The sequence below is a fragment of the Mauremys mutica genome, chromosome 1 (assembly GCF_020497125.1).
Source record: "Mauremys mutica isolate MM-2020 ecotype Southern chromosome 1, ASM2049712v1, whole genome shotgun sequence".
In the NCBI taxonomy this organism is placed as follows: Eukaryota; Metazoa; Chordata; order Testudines; family Geoemydidae; genus Mauremys; species Mauremys mutica.
In genome coordinates this window covers 103,253,781-103,274,353 of record NC_059072.1, presented here as the reverse complement: position 1 = coordinate 103,274,353, position 20,573 = coordinate 103,253,781, and the positions used below count along the sequence as shown (strand labels likewise).

General features: G+C 45.9%; 1 protein-coding gene across 5 annotated transcripts in view; it reads right to left on the bottom strand.

The window, feature by feature from the left end:
- The window catches only part of HIPK2 (homeodomain interacting protein kinase 2), a 204,186-nt gene that overhangs the window by 52,899 nt on the left and 130,714 nt on the right, over positions 1–20,573 (bottom strand). For all 5 annotated transcript variants that reach the window (XM_044988692.1, XM_044988710.1, XM_044988720.1 and 2 more), the window contains exons 3-6: positions 7,699–7,822; positions 5,479–5,598; positions 4,140–4,226; positions 2,927–3,111 (exon numbers count right to left, since the gene is read on the bottom strand). In XM_044988692.1, the coding sequence (XP_044844627.1) occupies positions 2,927–3,111; positions 4,140–4,226; positions 5,479–5,598; positions 7,699–7,822 (516 nt within the window). The remainder of the gene's footprint in view (positions 1–2,926; positions 3,112–4,139; positions 4,227–5,478; positions 5,599–7,698; positions 7,823–20,573) is intronic.

The window sequence follows — 20,573 nt, the reverse complement described above, 5'->3', positions numbered from 1 at the left end:
GTCAGGAACAGTATCCAGATCCCTTGCCCACCCAGTCCTGTCCCTTAATGAAGAGACTATGCTTCCTCTCAGAAGCTCAATAGCTATTTGGTTATGATTATATCTGTTCAATAATTACTCAATGTTGAATTAAATGTAAGAGAAGATGTATATACTTTCATTATGTACATACTTTTTAAATCTATGAAAGACAAGTAATCTGTACAATATTTAAAAATCTGTGTAAAAGTAAAAAATCTATGTGACAAATGCAGAATGCTATTGCATGGATTTTGTTGTTGTTGTAGGTTTTAGCAATTAACAACTATTTTTCAAAAAACTTTATCGTAAAACACTGAAAACAGCATACTTATATTTCATACGATACTACCATTGCACATGTTACAAAAGAGTACAGATGCTCCCCGGGTTATGCAAGACCCGACTTACGCAAATTTGCACTTACGGAAAAAGTTCCATAAGCCAGAAATAGGATTTTCGAGTTGCGGAAATTTTTGTGTAACGTACGGGTATACGTTTCTGACTTCTGCAAAATTTGAGTTATGCGAGGCTTTATGGAACGGAACGATTGTGTAAGTCAGGGGGGCATCTGTACTATAAAATATAATCTGTTCCCTCTAAGTTAGTGCAATAATATACTGTGTATGCAAAAAGATGCATGGAAAGGCGACCAAACAAGTCAGAAAGACTGGCGTTTCCCACAATTTAATATCCATGCAATCAGAAATGCAAAGCTAGACACTGGACTCACTTTGCTGCTGCTTTGGAACTAACAAATACAAAGCCTCAAGGGTTCTTGGGACTTGTAGTCTTTCTCTGAAGCATGTCACAGTAAAAACTGCTTCCAGCAACTATGTCTTCTCTACATTTGCATCTGTTTCCTGATTTACTTTCAAGAGAGATTACAGTCCCCAGCATTCCTGGAGGCTTTGAAGTTCCTATTCTCAGGACAATCACAGGTCTGACTTCAAAATCAGCCAACCCACATTGTTTAGAGCTTGTTGCAGTTCTGACCAATCAGCATTTCCAACGGAGGAAGAATGAGGTTACACACTGAGCTGGCGGGATGTTTAGCATCTAGAGACCTGATCCTGAAGGTCTAACTCATACAAAAATTTCCACTGAGTTATTCCTGAATAAGAACTGTTAGGAGTTTTGCCCAAGAAGGGCAAGGGTAAGAACTTCAGAAATGAGGCCCTGATCCATGGAACGATTCCGAATGGCAATGGACTGGGCCCTGAGTCTCTAAAATTTTAAGCAGTTACTGCACATGTAGAAAGGATTGTTGCAAATGAGAGCATGTGATTGCAAATATAAAAGCAGATTTTTGTATATTATTTCAATATTTTCATAAAACACTGACATTTATGAACAGCTTTGAATGAAAGTAGTTTATTTTCTCTCTGTTTATAGCAATTATCTTGTGTTCATACTGCATTCATCACCTCAGTATCTATTTATCTATCTATGGCAGTTATATGGCCCACAGGGTCTGAGCACCTCACAATTTGTAACGTATTCATTCTCACGCCAGCCCTGTGAGTTACAGCAAGGCTATTATCCCCGATTCACAGACAAGGAGCTGAGGCTCAGACAGTGTAAGGCAGGGGTAGGCAACCTATGGCACGCGTGCCGAGGGCGGCACGCGAGCTGATTTTCAGTGGCACTCACACTGCCCGGATCCTGGCCACCAGTCCAGGGGGCTCTGCATTTTAATTTAATTTTAAATGAAGCTTCTTAAACATTTTAAAAACCTTATTTACTTTACATATAACAATAGTTTAGTTATATATTATAGACTTGTAGAACGAGACCTTCTAAAAATGTTAAAATGTATTACTGGCATGCGGAACCTTAAATTAGAGTGAATTAATGAAGACTCGGCACACCACTTCTGAAAGGTTGCTGATCCCTGGTCTAAGGGCTAGATTATTAAAGGTTTGTAGGTACGTGCTGATGCAGATATGCACCTACTGGGATTTTCAAAACCCCGTGCCTAACTCACTTTGAAATCAATGAGTTAGGCAGCTAGACACTTTTAAAAATCCCACTGCACACCTATCTTCATCTATATATCTTTAAAAATTTGGCCCTAGTGATTTGCCCAGGGTCACACAGGAAGTCCACAGTGGTGCAGAGAACTGCACCCAGGCCTCCAAAGTCCCAAGCTAGTGTATAGTGCTGTTCAGGCCTTATTATAAATGAGAATCAGGCCCTAATGAACCATGCCTTATAACATCCCTGTCAGGCAAGTGAGTATTTCTCCATTCTACAGATGTGGAAACTGAGGTTCACATGACTTGTTCAAGGTCACATAGCAAGTCTGAGAGAGAGCTGGGCATGGAACTGAGATTTCTTGTTTCCAGTTTCTTGCTCTAAATCAGGAATCCTCAACAAGGGGGCTGCAAACAAGTGTTGGAGTTATGACCACTCTGCCCTCTCTCCAGACTGTTAAACAGAGAATGGTCCCGACCAGACTCCAGCTAGATGGGAAAGGGTTTCTGGGAGGAGGGAGTGGATTCCACTGTGGATAATGTTGAGAACCACAGCACCAACCTCTGGGCTATGCTTCCTCTGCCACATGCATAAGTCGAGTTGATACCATATCATATGCATATATTTTTTCTGTATTTTAATATGAATGTGTGTAATTATTGAATATTTACACAATGAACATAATATTTTCTGAAGTCTTTTGAATGCCGTGCATCAGCAACACATTTCTTATTCATATCAGGTTTGGGTTTTTTTTTTAAACAATTAAATCTCTGCGCCTAAACTCCTTAATGGTGTCCCTTTCAAATACTGTTGCTAGGCCCTTTTATCAACCCAAACGTCCACCCTACAGCCCAGTCTCCCCTCCCACCCTCTTGATCTGCTTTTTCTCTCTGAAAACCCAGCCCAAGGCAGAGAGAAGGAAGCGTACTGTGTGCTATGGGGGAAATCAAGCAAGTGCGTCATGGTGACAAAGGGGTGGTTCAGAGTTTCAATCGGAGTTATCCTCTTATCCGCATCTATAGTCAACATCTTCTTTAACAGATCTATAAACTCCCGCCGGTCTGCCTTTTCCACCAACATATCGCTTCCTTCTAAATCCGTTGTCATATTCACCTGGAAAAGAAGGGACAACAAACAGTTAGAAGGGAGATGCAGATAGTCAGGTCTCCAGCAGATCATTTTCTCTCTCCTGACTGCACCAGGTTTCTGTCTCTGGAAGAGTAGCTGCTGAGATCACAAGGAAGAATCTGAGCTGGCAAATCAAATCACCATCAGGCTAGTGCAAGCCAAATCTCTACACAGGCTGTTAGGTATCTAGCTCATTTGGGACAATGGCTGCTGAAGATCTTAGTCACCCTTTGCAGCTTTTGAACAGCTTCTGTGTGGTAATAGACAAGCTCTGACAATCATTACGTATCACATAAAGCACTATACAATTAGACTACTTAATTATGTGTCCTGCAACGATGACAACAACAAAAAAAACACAAACAAAAAAAATATCTCGGTAAGTTTACGGGGAACATCACTATTTATATATCACGTACCCGGAAAAGCCTTCATATTAAAATCTTTCCTGATCCCAAGCCTTGCTTTCTACATTTTAGCTAATGAAGCTAAAATATCGAGAGTTATCTTATACAAACTCTGGATCAAAAATACCCTGGGTCATTTTGTTGGCATTAACTTTAATAGCTCCAAGTCCACTATTACAACAACAAAACAAATAGATAATAATAATAATAATAAACACTTTTCCTTTACAGGTAGCTAAGCGCTTTACAAAGTGGGTAAACATCCTCCTTATTTTACAGACTAGGGAACCTGAGGCATAGAGAAGTTAAGTGGCTCACCCGAGGTCACATAGGAAGTTAGTGGCAGAGCTAGGAAGAGAACCTAGCACTTGTGAAACTCCTAGTTACTCAACCACGCTGCTTTATGTCACTTATATATCTGGTCTTTTCTGGAGGGATCCAATGCAACACATGACAACCGGGAGTTGGCTGGATTGGTGCAGACCTGGTGTTTCTCAGGGGTTTGCCCAAAGCAGCATATATGCAGAAATGATGTCGTGCCCCATTTCTTTGCCTTGCACAGAAGCACAAGGAGAGATCTCGCTAGTTACTCACCAACGTTCTTACCTGTGCCATATCATCCAAACAGTTGAAAATGTACTTCCTTGCTTCCTTCGACTTAATCCCCGTCTCTGCCTCATGATCATCTGGTGTCTGCTCAAGACAGGGGAAGGGCAGTTACCTGGGCTGCCCTTGCATCTATGTAGGGTGATATGCCAGCTCAGATGGATACCTCAAAGCCCACCTCTATACAAAGCCATAGGCATAATTTGACTTTTATATTTGGGGTGGGGGGAGCTCCAGTCAGGCCAATGGGGCTGCACATGAGGGGGAAATTCCACGCCTACCCAAGGCTTGCAGTTTGGGGGGCAACGCTCCCCATGCCCCCCCTCCCAAAACTGCACCATGGACAAAGCCGCTTGTCTCTTCCCTGAACTAATAACCAAAATAGTAGCTGAATACATTTATATAGCACCTCTCATGCCTAAAGAATCCCAAAGTGCTTTACTGACTAAGATGGTCACAATCATTCTAAGCTAGAGGGCTCGCTGTTGAGAACACCAGACACAGAGCAGCAGAACATGTTGCTATCACTGATCTGGTAACCATTTTTTGTACTATTATCTATTTTAATTGTTAAAATGGAACCGTGTGTCTCAACTAGACAGGTATTAAAAACAAATTCCACCCAGGAGCAGGTGAAATTAAACATCACTTCATCACCTATAACTATCAGCCACAGATAGGGAAGACATAAACAACAACCCTAAATTGATAGGATAGTACTTCTCTCTCTAAGGGTACGTCTACACTGCAAAAAACCCACCTGAGGCAGTGAGTCTCAGAGCCTGGGTTAGCTGACTTGGACTCATGTGGCTTGTGCTACAGGGCTAAAAATAGCAGCATAAATGTTTGCACTCGTGTACTCAGGTTCTGAGACCCTTCGCCGGGTTTCAGAGCCTGGTCTGCAGTCCAAGTGGGAACATCTACACTGGTATTTTTAGCCCCGGAGCACAAGCCCAAGTCAGTGGACCCATTATCTGAGACTTGCTGCCAGGGTTTTAGTTTGCAGTGCAGATATGCCCTTAGTTAAACTAAAGTAGTCCCGTTTGCAATATCCCCAGGCTGGGCAGCTCCTGATTGTAGAGATTTTAAGGTTCACTTTGGACTTAAAGCTTCTACAATGCAGTGCCAGACACTAATTGCAAAGCCATTGGCCAGCCAAGGGCTGCATAATTTTGTTACAACAGTTTTACCTCAGCTCATACCCATCCCAGCATCTCAGTTTTTGAAAACATCTCAATGCATTGTGAAGAGACGAAACCCACGCTCCGACTTAACAGAATGTCACATTACTTCCAATCTACTATTGCAAGATGAAGGAAACAAGGAAATATCTTCCTACCTTTAGCCTCCACAATGGATACGGTGAGTCTGTATCCCTGTTGAAAAATCTTGTTGTCTTTGTCCCTGAACTTAACAAATACTCTGCTGGTAAGCCCTGTGTCTGTGAAATATAGCGAATCTGTAAGAGAAGGATGAGAGGTCACTGTTCATCCTGTGAAGATCTGTGATGGTCTTCCTTTCAGGAGGGCAGGAGGCATTTAAAACAATGGAACAAAGAAAGAGAGAGAAGAGGGTGGTGTCAAGTTGGGCTTTATCAAGGATATACTAAAAGGAATGAAAGAAAGAGAATTCCCATAGACTTTAATGGCATTTCCATCTTTATTATTAATGTCTCAAGACATTTACCCTGAAAATCTATAAAACATTCTTCCTTTAGCTTCTAAAGTCTGTGGGAATTTCTCCCTTTATCTTCAGACTTTAAAGGTGAAAGAGAATGCCCACACATTTTAATGGAGTGTTTTTATTGACTTAGAGCTTTTCATGGTAAGTTCTCATCTCTATAAGGTATGTCATTTCAATAATTTGGTACTTCTTTTATTTTCGTCGGAGCAGCTCAGACGATAAAGCAGATGAAGCCAATATTGGTGAACTGAAGCGGCCTATATATTGAAGCAAATTTACACCCTCATTCTGTATCATGTACTAAATCCGCAGTGTTTATATAGCTTACTGAATTTGTCATGTCAATGGCTTTCATGGACTCTGCCTAGCTGGCATACACAGAACCATGGGATGTTATGCATATATGTCTAAGAGTGGAGAATTCTTTTTTCATTTAGTAGAGAAAAAGTAGGTGAGCATGTAATTAAAGGCTGACATAATGTTGACACATGAAACCTTAACTTCAGCATTTCCTGACTTCTTGATTGCTTCACTTTGAAAACTTAATATTCTTCTAATGCAGGAAATGCCACAGACAAAACACTAGGTATTTTCAAAAGAAAAAAGACGGAAAGAAAAGAAAAAAATCATAAGCAGCAGCTGCAGTCCTGAGGACTTCAAAACGCTGCTGGCTCTCGCCCATACAAAGTGCCCACTCCTGCTGTGGAGCTCCTTAGGTACATCCGAGCAAGGCTCCCTCCTGCGCACTTTACAAACTTCAATAGCCCCTCTTCAGCCCACTCCTACCCTTACAAATCCACACAGGCTGAGGCAAAGACTCAGTTTCAGTGCCAGCCCATTTCACAAGCCCCACTAGAGCCCTCAATATACTTGACTAGAGCAGACTTTGCACTACTATAAGTCAACCGTATACATGCGTGTGATGAGTCCTTCCTCAACCGTGTACTTTGTCAGTTTATCTCTGGAGGGGAGTCTACTGCTCATGCTCTGTATGTGATTTTCAAAGGCACAAAACCGATTTCCTCTGGAACAGCTAAAGGCACTGAATCTCAGTGAGGGTTATTTCCATGCCAGATTTCACTTTTAAAGCCATGGCTGAAATACTATTAAAAAAAGAAAACTCTCAGGAATTTTTCATAATGGGAAAAGTGTAGTATATTTCGGTTCGTCACTCTCCTTTTCCCTTAGGCTTTCCCCAGAAAGATCACTTTCAGACAGAGCCCAAGCCCACAGTTTCAGAAAGGAATGAGCAACTGAAAAAAGATGGTTAGAATAGAAACTGTTATCTAACCTGAACTGTAGAGGTTGCTGCATCTCCAGTTATAGAGATAGCTCAGGAACATTAAAGTCTATGGGGCTGATCTTCAGTTAGCTTTAATTATCACAGCTCAGTTGAATTCAATGGAGCTATCACAGTTGACACCAGCTGAGGATCTGCCCCAAAGACCATTCTCTTTCTTTTCATTGATTTTAATATATGTCCTCATTAGGGGATTATAAAAAGCAGCTGAGTTCATACAATTTCTTATATTATAACAAATAAATCTTCATTTAATACTTGCTGTTAAGCGGAGTAAGGATGGCAGCTCTGTTCAGTGATTAGAGATCATCTACAGAGCTTTCTAGTCAACAGGAACTTATACTCTTGATTGACAGTTCACTTAGGCAGTCAGTTCTTAAAGGCACAGTACTAAATATCTTACTGGTTACCTAGAACACTACAGGTGGATGAAAAAGTAGTCTTAGGATATTAAAAATCAAACACGCAGCTCTTCCATCAGCAAAGACTAGAACATTAAAAATCCGACCCTTCTGACACAAGAAGGAAAAAAGTTTCTGTGTTTTTGTTAAAAGCGAGTGCAGCATCCATACCAACCTGATCGTACTCTGAAGCTCCCGGGTATAAAGGCCAGCCCAAGAACAGCTCTGCAATAACACATCCCAGGGACCACATGTCGATTGCTTCACAGAATGGTAAACCAAGGATGATTTCAGGGGCTCTGCAGAAGAACAGATGAGGAAGCATTAACCATTGTAAAACACACACAGGCATTTGTTCCGAATTCCATGTAACCAGCGACCCTCAAGAAGCTATTTGCAGAGAACAAGAAGTTGTATTGGTCCCACAAAGCCCAGGAACCATGGTATATATTCCAGAGTTCTGTCTTCTGGCATCTAATCTGTTAACCAACTACTAACACACATACAGACATCACCTTTATAGGACACTCCTATAACACCAGGTTTCAGAGTAGCAGCCGTGTTAGTCTGTATCCGCAAAAAGAACAGGAGTACTTGTGCACCTTAGAGACTAACAAATTTATTTCAGCATGAGCTTTCGTGAGCTACAGCATCCGAAGAAGTGAGCTGTAGCTCACGAAAGCTCATGCTGAAATAAATTTTAGTCTCTAAGGCCTGGTCTACACTAGGACTTTAATTCGAATTTATCAGCGTTAATTCGAACTAACCGCTCAACCGTCCACACCAGGAAGCCATTTAATTCGAACTAGAGGGCTCTTTAGTTCGAATTTGGTACTCCACCCCGGCAGGTGGAGTAACGCTAAATTCGACATGGCTAGCTCGAATTAGGCTAGGTGTGGATGCAAATCGAACTTAGTAGCTCCGGGACCTATCCCACACTGCACCACTCTGTTGACGCTCTGGACAGCAGTCCGAGCTTGGATTCTCTGCCCAGCCACACAGGAAATGACCCGCGAAAATTTGAATTCATTTTCCTGTCTGGGCACTTTGAATCTGACGTTCTGGTTGCACATCGGGGCGAGCTCCGCAGCACCTGCCACGATGCAGAGCTCTCCAGCAGAGGAGTCCGGGCAATCCCAGAATAGAAAGAGGTCCCCAGCATGGACTGACAGGGAAGTCATGGATCTGATCGCTGTGTGGGGCGAGGAGTCTGTGCTCTCGGAGCTGCGCTCCAGCAAGCGGAATGCGAAGACCTTCGAGAAGGTCTCGAAAGCCATGAAAGAGAAAGGATACAGCCGGGATGCGATGCAGTGCCGCGTGAAAGTCAAGGACCTAAGACAAGGGTATCAAAAAGTCAGAGCGGCAAACGGACGCTCGGGAGCACAGCCCCAGACATGCCGCTTCTACGAGGCACTGCATGCCATTCTAGGTGGGTCTGCCACCACTGTCCCACCAGTGACGGTGGACTCCGAGGACGGAATAGTGTACCGGGACAGTTCCTCCTCGATGTTCGCCGATGGGGAAGCTGAGGAAGGGTCTTTTGAGGACGGCGCAGGTGACAGCGAACACACTCCCGCTTTCCCTGACAGCCAGGATCTCTTCATCACCCTCACAGAGATCCCCTACCAACCCTCCCCTGCCGTTAACCCGGACTCGGAATCAGGGGAAGGATCAGGCGGTAAGTGCTACACACGTATAAACATTTATTTTTTGTAACATTGTTATAGAAAAAATAGAAACTGTATTTACAAAATTCTAAATATTAAACTATATAAAGAGAAGGTCCACACAAATGGGGATAGAAAAATAATCCTCTAGCGACATTTCCACGAAGGTGTCACTCAGTTCCTCGCAAAGCCTCCGCATGAGGTTCGTCGGAAGAGGTGCCTTGTTGGGCGCTCCGTGGAAGCAGACTCTTCCACGCCAGGACATCCGAATATAGAGTGGAACCATTGCCTCGACTAGCATTGCTGCATATGGTCCTGGTCTGTGCAGTGCGTCCCGTAACATCCTGTCTTTCTGGGCACGAGTGACCCGCCTCAGGGTGATCTCGTTCTGCAAATACTGCATCTAAGTAGGGCAATTAGTGTAGTGTTACTATTGTTAATGGTTTACAATTAGGTTGCATAACAATGACCCTCGACTAACAGCCACGTGCGAGAGGCCACAGAGAACAAGCATCCATTGATCGTTCCCGTGCACTGGCGGGAGGGGCTGCAAAAGGCTCATCCTTTCTGCTTTGCACATTTCCTTTAGCAGGAGAGCACAGCTAACCACTAACTGATAAGCAGTATGTACTGTAAGGCTTACCAGGACTTTGTGCAAGAGGGATGCAGCTGTCTCCTCGCTTGTGTGCTGTCCAGTGCAATGGCTCCGCCAATGAGAGCGTATTCCGAAATCTCGGACTAGTTCTGAGATCTCCTGAGACTTGGTTCCCTCTTTGGTCTTGTTAACTGAAACTGACTAGACTGTGTTTACTGTTGGCAAACATGTATGTGTTCAAGGAAATCACCTACTTTTTCGCATCACACAGCTTCGGCTCTTTCCCGGACTGCCCCGGCATCCCCCTCGCAGAGGCTGGCTCAGATTAGACGCCGAAAGAAAAAGACTAGGGATGACATGTTCCAGGAACTGATGGCCTGCTCCAGAGCGGAGGCGGCAGAGCAGAGACAGTGGAGGGACACCCTGTGTCAGCAGCATCGCACACACATGGAACGGGAGGATAGGTGGCGGCAGGAAGACCAGCAGGCGACTCAAACGCTGCTTGGTCTAATGAGGGAGCAAACGGACACGCTCCGGCGCCTTGTAGATGTTCTGCAAGACCGCAGGCAGGAGGAGAGAGCCCCCCTGCAGTGCATCTGCAACCGCCCTCCAACGGCAAGAAGTCCTGTCCCCCCCTCACCCAAAGTTACAAGAAGGAGGGGCGGTAGGGGCCGTGAGAACTGTCCCTGCACCGCAGCAGACCGCTAATGTTCGAGACACCTCTCGCGCTGTAAATTTGTACAAGTTCTTTCCTTACAGCATCAACCAGTCCCAACTCCAAGTTTAAACGCCCCACTGTGTACTACATTATTAACAGCGGTTTGGTGTTACTCACTGTTTCCGTCACGTTTCTTGTGTCAGAAGACTTTCTGTGGGTGTGGGGGGGGGATTGTAATTGCAGTGCATAGCCCACAGTACCATGGTACAGACTTGGGTGCAGGGTCAACTGCAGGGCACACACAGACTGCAGTCACTAGGCACCAGGGTCAGTCTGTGTGGTGTATGCTGCCCCGGGTCTTTCGTTGATGTGTATGCTTGTCCAGGATCCTGGTGCCTGCCATCCCTGAATGTAAAGGCAGGCTTCCCTTCACATGCACTTCGACCGTAGCCACGATCCTCCCCGGTGCCCTGAGCCCCAAAAAGAGCCTTCATCCAGGGGCAGATACTCACCCTTCCCCCACACCCCTCACCCCTTCCAACGCCCAAACCCACAGCCCACAGCCGTCATGTAAACCCCTATCCAAAGACGGCACCCCTTGCCCCTTCCTGCAAACCCACCCATTCCTGCAACCCTCCCCCTACATGCAGAACCACCGTAAACCGTCCCCCACCCCACAGACCTATGTAGGAGCAGGAGGCTGTCCGTCCTGTTTTGGACAAGCGGTCTGTACATCAGTGCACACCTTACCCAGCACAGAATGCTTACATGTTTCAACCAAGAAACAGAAATGCAAAGTCAACGAAAGATTTATTATTAAGTACTGTTACGTTTCATTAGTTTTAAAACGTGCTTTGGAAGTGGGGGAAACTTGGAGAACCGGGTTTGTGAGCTCAGATCTAACTGGACACATACAGACACAGGCCCATGATCAGGCTCTCTTAAAATCAAGTAGACAGTCACAGGTTACCCTGCTCTGCGAGGAAACTCGCTTTCAAAGCCTCCCTGATGCACAGCGCTTCCCGCTGGGATATTCTCTCGGCACGGGTGTCTGGCTGATCATAAACAGCAGCCAGGCGATTTGCCTCAACCTCCCAAGCGGCCAAAAAGGTCTCGCCCTTGCTCTCACATAGATTGTGGAGCACACAGCAAGCAGCAATAACTACTGGGATATTCTTTTCGCTGATGTCCGAGCGAGTCAGTAAGCTCCGCCATCTCCCCTTGAGACGTCCGAAAGCACACTCCACCACCATTCTGCACTTGCTCAGCCGGTAGTTGAAGAGTTCCTTCGCACTGTCCAGGGCGCCTGTATAAGGCTTCATGAGCCAGGGCATTAGCGGGTAGGCCGGGTCCCCGAGGATCACTGTAGGCATCTGCACATCCCCAACCGTTATTTTGTGGTCCGGGAAGAAAGTACCTGCCTGGAGTCGTCTAAACAGACCAGAGTTCCTGAACACACGCGCGTCATGAACCTTGCCCGCCCACCCGACGTTGATGTTGGTAAAACGTCCCCTATGGTCCACCACAGCTTGCAGCACCATTGAAAAGTAGCCCTTTCGGTTAATGTACTCGCTGGCCTGGTGGGCTGGTGCCAGGATAGGGATGTGAGTCCCATCTATAGCCCCACCGCAGTTTGGGAATCCCATCGCGGAGAAGCCATCTATGATGACCTGGACATTTCCGAGAGTCACTACCTTTGAGAGCAGTTGCTCAACGATTGCGTGGGCTACTTGAATGACAGCAATCCCCACGGTAGATTTGCCCACGCCAAAGTGGTTCGCTACTGACCGGTAGCTGTCTGGCGTTGCTAGTTTCCAGAGAGCAATGGCCACTCGCTTATGCACACTCAGGGCTGCTCGCATGCGTGTGTCCTGGCGCTTCAGGGCAGGGGACAGCAAGTCACACAGTTCAAGGAAAGTGCCCTTACGCATCCTGAAGTTTCGCAGCCACTCTGTGTCATCCCAGACCTGCAGCACTATGCGGTCCCACCAGTCTGTGCTTGTTTCCCGGGCCCAGAATCGCCGTTCCACACCATGAACGTGACCCATTGCCACCATGATCTCCACTGCCCGGCGTACCCTGCTTTGTGAGAGGCCTGCGCCACTCTCCTCACCGCGCTGCCAGAGCCTCCTCGCCCGGTTTCTCATCAGCTGGCTGTGGAAGAGGTGGACGATAAGGTGCGAGGAGTTGACAACGGCCATAAGTGCAGCGATGATCGCAGCGGGCTCCATGCTCGCAGTGATGTGGCGTCCGCGCTGTAACCGACCAGACAAGGGCGCGAACAGATTTCCCACCGGCGCTTTCATGGAGGGAGGGCGTGATTGACGGTTCAATGATGACAGTTACCCAAAACCACCCTCAACACATTTTTTCACCCAGCAGGCATTGCGAGCTCTACCCAGCATTCCAATGGGCAGCGGGGACTGCGGGAACTGTGGGATAGCTTCCCACAGTGCACCGCTTCCAAAGTCGACGCTGGCCCGGTGAATGTGGACTCAGAAGTTCGAATTTGTGTATTTAGTATGGATACACAAATTCGACTTCATAAGGTCGAATCCACAAATTCGACTTAAGTAGATTCGAAATAGTCCTGTAGTGTAGACAAGGCCTAAGGTGCCACAAGTACTCCTGTTCTTTTTCCTATAACACCATATACTGAGCTCTTATATTTCACTTTTCATCCAAAGATTTGAATTTCCTTAACAAAAGAGATAAGTGTCACTATCCCCATTTTACAGATGGGACATTGAGGCACAGTGGTGAAGTGACTCGCCCAAGGTGCTGCAGCTGGGAATAGCACCCATGTATCCCGATGCTCTGCCCAGTGCCCTAGTCATGGCATAATGCTGATTCTCTTTTACATAAGGATGTCCATGTACAAAACTCAAAGTGATTTACAAATATTCATACACTAATTAAGTTTTACAACAGTCCTGTAAGGTACAAAAGCATTGTTGCTTTTATTTTACAGATGAATGTACTGTAGAACAGAGAAATAACACAGCAATACCACAGCTACATGGAGTTATGGGCAATGCCAGGAAAAGAACCCAGGAGTCCTGGCTCTCAAGGTTATGTTGAAGGCACAGGCCACATTTTCCATCTGCTTTCAGCTACGGAAGGGAGAAAGGGGATATTTAGGGTCCCCTTATCTGTCTCTCCAAATATGACTCTATGTTTGTTCCAACAGATGCCAACTGAAGCAAAGCAGACTTCTGCGCAGTACATTTTAACATTAGCTCTGCTTAGGAAATGTAAAGGAGGCACTAAAGTCTCTTACTCCTGAGGCTGTTTGATACTATATTTAATGATTAACTTAATTAAGTGCTTAAGAGCAAAAGCCATCTACTATCTTCAAAGCTTTGGTCCATTCAGGTCAGCACTAGCAGAGACACCCATGCAACAGGGGAAATGCTTTTTTTCCCGTTTTTAAAACACAGACTCCAGCATTGAGACCATTTAAAAAACTTACATTACGCTTCCACAAACCAGTAGTGTCCCAAAAATACTTTCATTTTCCTAGCAACTTTAGTCCAAGAGCTTCGAAGCACTTTATAAACAATGAAAACTCAACACCCCTATGATGCCTCAATACCCCTGTGAAGTAGATAAATATCATTATCCCCATTTACAGATGGGGACTTCGGGTTGTCAACTCTTGTGATTTTTATTGTGAGTCTCACAGTTTTATCCTGAGTATCATACTACTTGATGTTTCCTTAAAGCTCCAGCTTCTGGAGTCAGGTGATTATATTAGAGTCTCAACTTCCCTTTCCTGCAGACAAAAGCTTAAAAGCATGAACCCTAAAAGCTCAAACACCATCAGAAAAATAAAGTTCCCCAAATGTATTATTTTTAAAGTATCATGATTTTTAAACTAATCTCATGATGTGTGTGTGTGTGTGTGTGTGTGTGTGTGTGTGTGTGTGTGTGTGTGTGTGTGTGTGTGTGTGTGTGTGTGTGTGTGTGTGTGTGTATGACTCAAGGTTTTCAAATGCTTTGGGTTGGCAATATTGATCAAATGCCTCAGTCCACATTAGAGTGAGAATTGGAACCCAGGAGTCCTGACTCCCAAACCCCTTCTCCAACCACTATACTGTCTCCTGAAGTATGTTATTTTTCATCGAGATAGCAACCAATGGCAGCAGGATATTCAGACCTGCTAATTGCAGTTGAAAATATATTGTTTTCCAGCAAACACCATTGCTTACTCATGAAGAGATATAACTTCAGAGAGGAGCTGTGAAAATGGGGGAGGTTTTCTTTATTTAAGAATCAAGCAAAGACACTGCAATGAGAGCCCGTACCCCAATCTCAGCACAAAAAACTCTCTTCAACACTGGGCTGACTTGCAGCGATAAAACATAAACAGTTGGCTCCAAACCCAGGAATCCAGAATCTGAAAATTAAGGTACCTTAAGCCTGGGCTGATTCTGCCATCCGCACACAGAGTATACTATAAGTCTGAGTTAAAAAAAAAAATCATCCCCCATCAGCGCTCCTAATTTCTTTTGTGATTGCTATAAGCTTTTATACCCACCATTCCTTTGCATTAGCATGCCTGTCACTGCCAACTTTTTATTTCAATATTACAGCGCCAGTCAGGAGAATGGCAAAGGGTTAATTTCCAGATCTATCATCTATATTCCCCTCCCTTCCTCGTCCGCTTCTTCACTCCTTCCACACTGGATGACACCCAGACGAAAACTACAGAAAGAGAAAGAAGACAGCTAGGATGACCTGAATCTCATTACTATGTAAATCCTGCATTCAAAGCCATCTGCCTCTCCCTGTGTGCCTACATGTTATGAATGAAGCCTCCCTGGTCACTAATGAGAGTTCAATCTTGCACTGTCTGAACTTGAAATCCCATCCACTAACTTCCTGTGTCAGGGAGGAGATAGAATGTTATCCAGAAGCCTTCCCACCCATGAAAAATCATCTTCACTGCTGCCATACACAGGTATCACCCTTCCACTACCCACAACAACTTCCTCATCTCGACCATTCTTGTTTATTTATTTACTGTTCCTGTAAGGAGTTACAATGACAGCCCTGGACACTGCAGTCCTCTGTTTCCCCAAAGAACAAGCTTCCACATGTGCTTCCAGATTATCTGCCATTGGATACCTCCTTTGTGTTTTACAGGGCTAAAATTCATATCTATTTTTGGGAGCATAGGAATTGCCAAACTGGATCAGGTCTTGGGCCGTCTGGTCAAGTACTTCAGAAGAGAGGGCCAGAAACCTTGTAAAGGAATAACCTGCCCATAGAAATTTTTGCCTAACCATTGTCTGTTAGACGTTGGTTTATGTCTTGAAGTATGGGCAAATGTTTGCTTTATGAATTTTTATATAATCTAATCTAACAAGGGATATTCTCCTTATCCATCTATAGGGGCATAATCATTTTTTTAATTCTTACTAAGCCATTGACCTCAATGATAAACTGTGGCAATGAGTTTCACAGGCTATGTGTTGTGTGAAAGTGTATTTGGTTTTATAGGATAAGTTTGTTGCCTTTCACTTCACTTCCCTTGTTACTATATTGGGCAAAAGGTTAAAAGGGAGCACTGGATTCATCGTCTCCTATGCCATTCATTATTTTTATACCTCTCTCATTTCCCTCTTATTTGTGGGTCTCTCAACTAAACAGTTCCAGTCTTTTTCAGTTTCCATCATGAGAATGTCCTTCCATGCATCCAATCATGTTTCATGCCCGATTCTAAATTCCTTCTATTTTTGCTATAACTTTTTAGAGACGGGGTGATCAGAAGTGAATATAGTACTCAAAGTGGGGGCATACTATCAATTTACACAATGGTATTATAACAGTTGCAGAATTATTTTACATCCCATTCCTTTCTGATCCTAGCATTTTGTTTGCTTTTAGACTGACACTGTGCATTTCAGCAGATGTTTAGCCTGTATACCACCACAGAGGTCTTTCTCCTGAGTGGTTAGAATCATAGAATATCAAGGTTGGAAGGGACCTCAGGAGGTCATCTAATCCAACCTCCTGCTCAAAGCAGGACCAATTCCCAGATTTTTACCCCAGTTCCCTAAATGGCCCCTTCAAGGATTGAACTCACAACCCTGGGTTTAGCAGGCCAATGCTCAAACCACTGAGCTATCCCTCCCCCCAGTTACAATTAATTTAAAACTCAACAGTATCTAGGAGTAGTTCCATTTTTTTCCCCTTTCAGTGTGCACTACCTTATATTTGTTAACACTGAATTTCATCTGCCACCATTCTGCTATTCCCTGGTTAGGTGCCTGAGAAGTTCTTCATTGTTTTTGGTAGTCTTGACTCACCTACATAATTCTGTGGCATCTACAAATTTTAGCACCCCACGGTTCCCTATTTTTTCAGATGATGAATAAATATATGTAATAAATTCTGGTTCTAGTATGAGACCGTGAGTCACCCCTTTGTTTATCCTTCTGTTCTTAGATCATTCAAATTTGGTTCAGATACGCAAAAGAGTGGCATAATTTTATTCCAAAGGAAGGAAAAGTTTGTCATATCTTAAGCACCATGTCAGCTGCACCAGGGTCTAGCAACATTAGGAGCCCTTGCACGGATGGCTCTACCATGTAGGGTGACCAGATGTCCTGATTTTATAGGGACAGTCCCGATATTTGGGGCTTTTTTTTTTTAATATGGGCTCCTATTATCCCGCATCCCCTGTCCCAATTTTTCACACTTGCTGTCTGGTCATGCTACTACCAGCCATTTTAAGCACAGAGTTAATTCAATCTGCTCAAAGTAAGTCTGGCTGAGGTTGTGTTGAACCAGTGTTGCAGGGGGACCTAGTGTAGACTTTAAAGTGCAGGCTAGTGCAGCAGTGTAAGATTCATGTGGTATCTGCTGCGTGCGTGGTGGATGCTGTGCTCCAACAGGACTGTGACTCCCTGCCTTCCTAAGCAGTGACTGCTGCTCTAGGCTTGCCAATGCTGGGAAACGTTGTGAGGAGAAGTATCTCCCAGCCTGCCTACGGCAATGAGGACCTAGAACCTCTGCTGACAGAGTATTTCAACCTCCTCCCAAGGTCAGGAGTTTGTAAGGAAAAGGGGAAGGTTCTTCAATACCACAGGAAGGCCCAGCAGAGACAAGTAGAAGATAATGGGTAGCAAATCACACACCAAAAGCAGCCAGCAGAGTTTCTGAAGCCACCTTTGCAGTGAGGTTAACTGGAGCGCCTCATTTTCAGGATTATACAAATGCACCTCCCACATCCATCCCTACTCCTCCCCCCCTCCGCCCTCCCACACCCCTCTCCACACACTCCATCCCCTCCCACCTCTCTCTACTATCCCTGTCTAAAAGCACAAAACCTGGTCTGGGTGACTCACAATTTTCTATCCCAGGCCCTAAGGGGCCAGGAGTGGGGGGAAGGGAAAAAGAGAGAAAAGCAAACTTTGTATTTTGGATAAGCAAAACCAACACTAGCTTCAAGCTTTTGTTGCCAATAGCATCCCACTCTTCAGGAACGGGCATTAGAGCTGAGGGCCTGTAGGAAAGGAGAGATTCAGGAGATAGTGAGGTAGCAAGGGTGAGCTCACTGGACACCCCACCATGTGCAGGAACGTCCCAAGTTTATAATCTCTGCCCTGGCAATGCACAACTGTGTATTTAAAGCCCTGCTGCAGTACAGTCTGTGGCTCCAGCATTAGTCATTAGCTACGTGGGAAAAAACACTCCCTGCCCTTCCACACACCTCCTCAAACATCTTTCCAACAAGACACCTCTCTCCGCTCCCTACCCACAGGAATGAACCGGGTTTAAAGGACACAAAATCTGAGTAGCGTGACTAGGGGATAGAAAGCAAAAGCCTTCTGCAGCCAACCTGGAGGAGGTCAAAAGAGGGTTTAAGCCTCTGAAATAACAGCAGCCAGCCCTGCCCCCACCTCTTGGCACTCTCACCCCCCTTCCCAACTTAATTTCCGCACCAGGTGAGCTGCATTAAAGTGTCTGTAATGTTAGTGGGAACTCAGTGCTGCCTCCTTCCATTCCCTCCCTTCCCTTGGAGCCGAACTAGACAGCGATTTTAGGTGGCATGCTGGAGATCTGTGGTTGGCGGCCCATACCCCGACTGGGGTGATGGGCATGAGTGAGTGAGTGAGTGGGAACTCGGCCCTCTCTCTGTCCACTCAACAGCATCCTAAACCTGCTTGTGATGCCCACAGTTCCCCAAATGAGGAAATGCTGCTTCTTTTGTTTGCTCGCTTCTGCCACATGACCCTATGCTGCTTTTAGGCCTGCCTCCGGCAGAATATTTACTTCAGTGACCCTGCTCTGCAGCAGGGTAATTTCATTGTCTGGTGTTTCTGTCAGGAAAATTAATTACCAGTCTCGCTCGCTGGCTTTTTCATCCACCTATCACAGGACGTCGAAAGCGACCGCCAAGGAGTTTTGTTTCCACAGAGTCGGATTTTGACAGCTGGGCTCCTTCTGAATTTTAAAAGTGCCCCATAGGGTGCCCACCCTCAGATCAGTGGTGGAGCTAACAGGGAGCTGAGGAGGGGTGACCACACTTGTATGTGTCATGTGTGGTACCTTTTCAAGCACATTATGCACAGAGATGCTTTAGGCATAGGCAAGCTCGGTAGCTGGCTAGGGCAGCAGATTTGCAGGAAGCTGGGATGTGCTCTACCCCCCGAGCTTACTGCAGTGTGGACTAACTATGTGCACCCTGACTCGTATTAATGGTTTCTTAACAAGCTTTGATTTAGTCCTCTCTGCAATGGGACATCTTCATTAAAACACCCATAGAGGCCTCTACATGGATCAAGTCCAGCCTTGGGGAGCCCACAGCCTGCCTGACCCCCAGTGCTCTCTCCCTGGACCAGCTCAAGCAGAAGTGGCTCCCCAGGGCAGGTGGGAACCAGAGGAACAAATGGGATGGCAGGGACTAGGATGTGCAGTGGCAACCTCTGTCCCCATCTCCCCCTGTCCTCTCCCATCTCAGCTGTCCCTGGGGTCCTGCCCTGCCCCCTGCATCCTACCCCCACCCGCCTGCCCTCCATTTCCTACTGTGTCCTAACCCCCCACCCCCGCTTCACCCCTCTATGTCCTAGCCCATCTGCCACCCAGGGTACTGCCCCCACATCTGCCCCTCGGCTCCCAAGGGCCTGCCCCATCTCCAGTCTTCCTACCCAGCAGGGTCCTGCCCCCATGCCATCAGCCCCCTTCTCTAGCGTCCTGCCCCACCTGCCCCTGTATCTCATCCCCTCACCCCATCTGCCCTGTAATCTGTTTCATCTTCCTAGCCTCCCCCACAACCACTTACCCTGCATGTAATCCCTGCCATCCTATTTGTCCCCCACTGCATCCTGGACCCCACTCCATCTGTCCCCCATGTCCTGACCTCCATCCCCACCCTGTGTCTAGACTCCAGCCCACCTGTATTATCCCCGACATTGTTCCACACACGTATGGTATGTCCCTCCTCTTCCTCCCACTTCGTGTCAGGAACATCCCCTCTGGACTGGGGCAGCTCCTCCTGCACCCTAGGGTGCCCTTCAGATTCACACCAGGCAGATCCCAAGTGGGAGGGGGGGAAGGGGACAGATGGAGCCAATGTTGCAAGTCTCAGTAAATATGTCCCTAATGCAGGGCTGGGCAGGGCAGCTGGCTCCTCAGGGCAGGGGATCCCAGTGAGGGTCCTTCCAGGGAAGCCTGTGTACAGAGGAGCATGCTGATATATTTGCGGCTCTGTTACCCAGAAAGGGAAACTGACCTTGGGGGGCGGGGCATCAGAAGACTCAGAGAGTCACTCTTGTCTGCCTGGGATGCCTCCTTTGAAAGGTGGGTGCTGTCTAGGTCCCATACACCTTTATACCAGATCCTGGGCAGGAGGGGGTGGGGGTCATAATACATAGGCATGATAATGTGCAAAATTACCAGCCAATAGATAGAACTGAAGGTGGAACTTACTAGCAACCCATCACACAGCTCAGCCCGCACTTGCCAAACCCGGTGGACATTATTTACCACTCTTACATGAACACGAAATTACACGAAATTGGTTGTCTCAGTCCAATTCCTAGCGGACAACTACCCACATCACAAAAAACCATCACCACACCCTTGACACTGACTGGCACCCTCACTAGACTATGCTACCC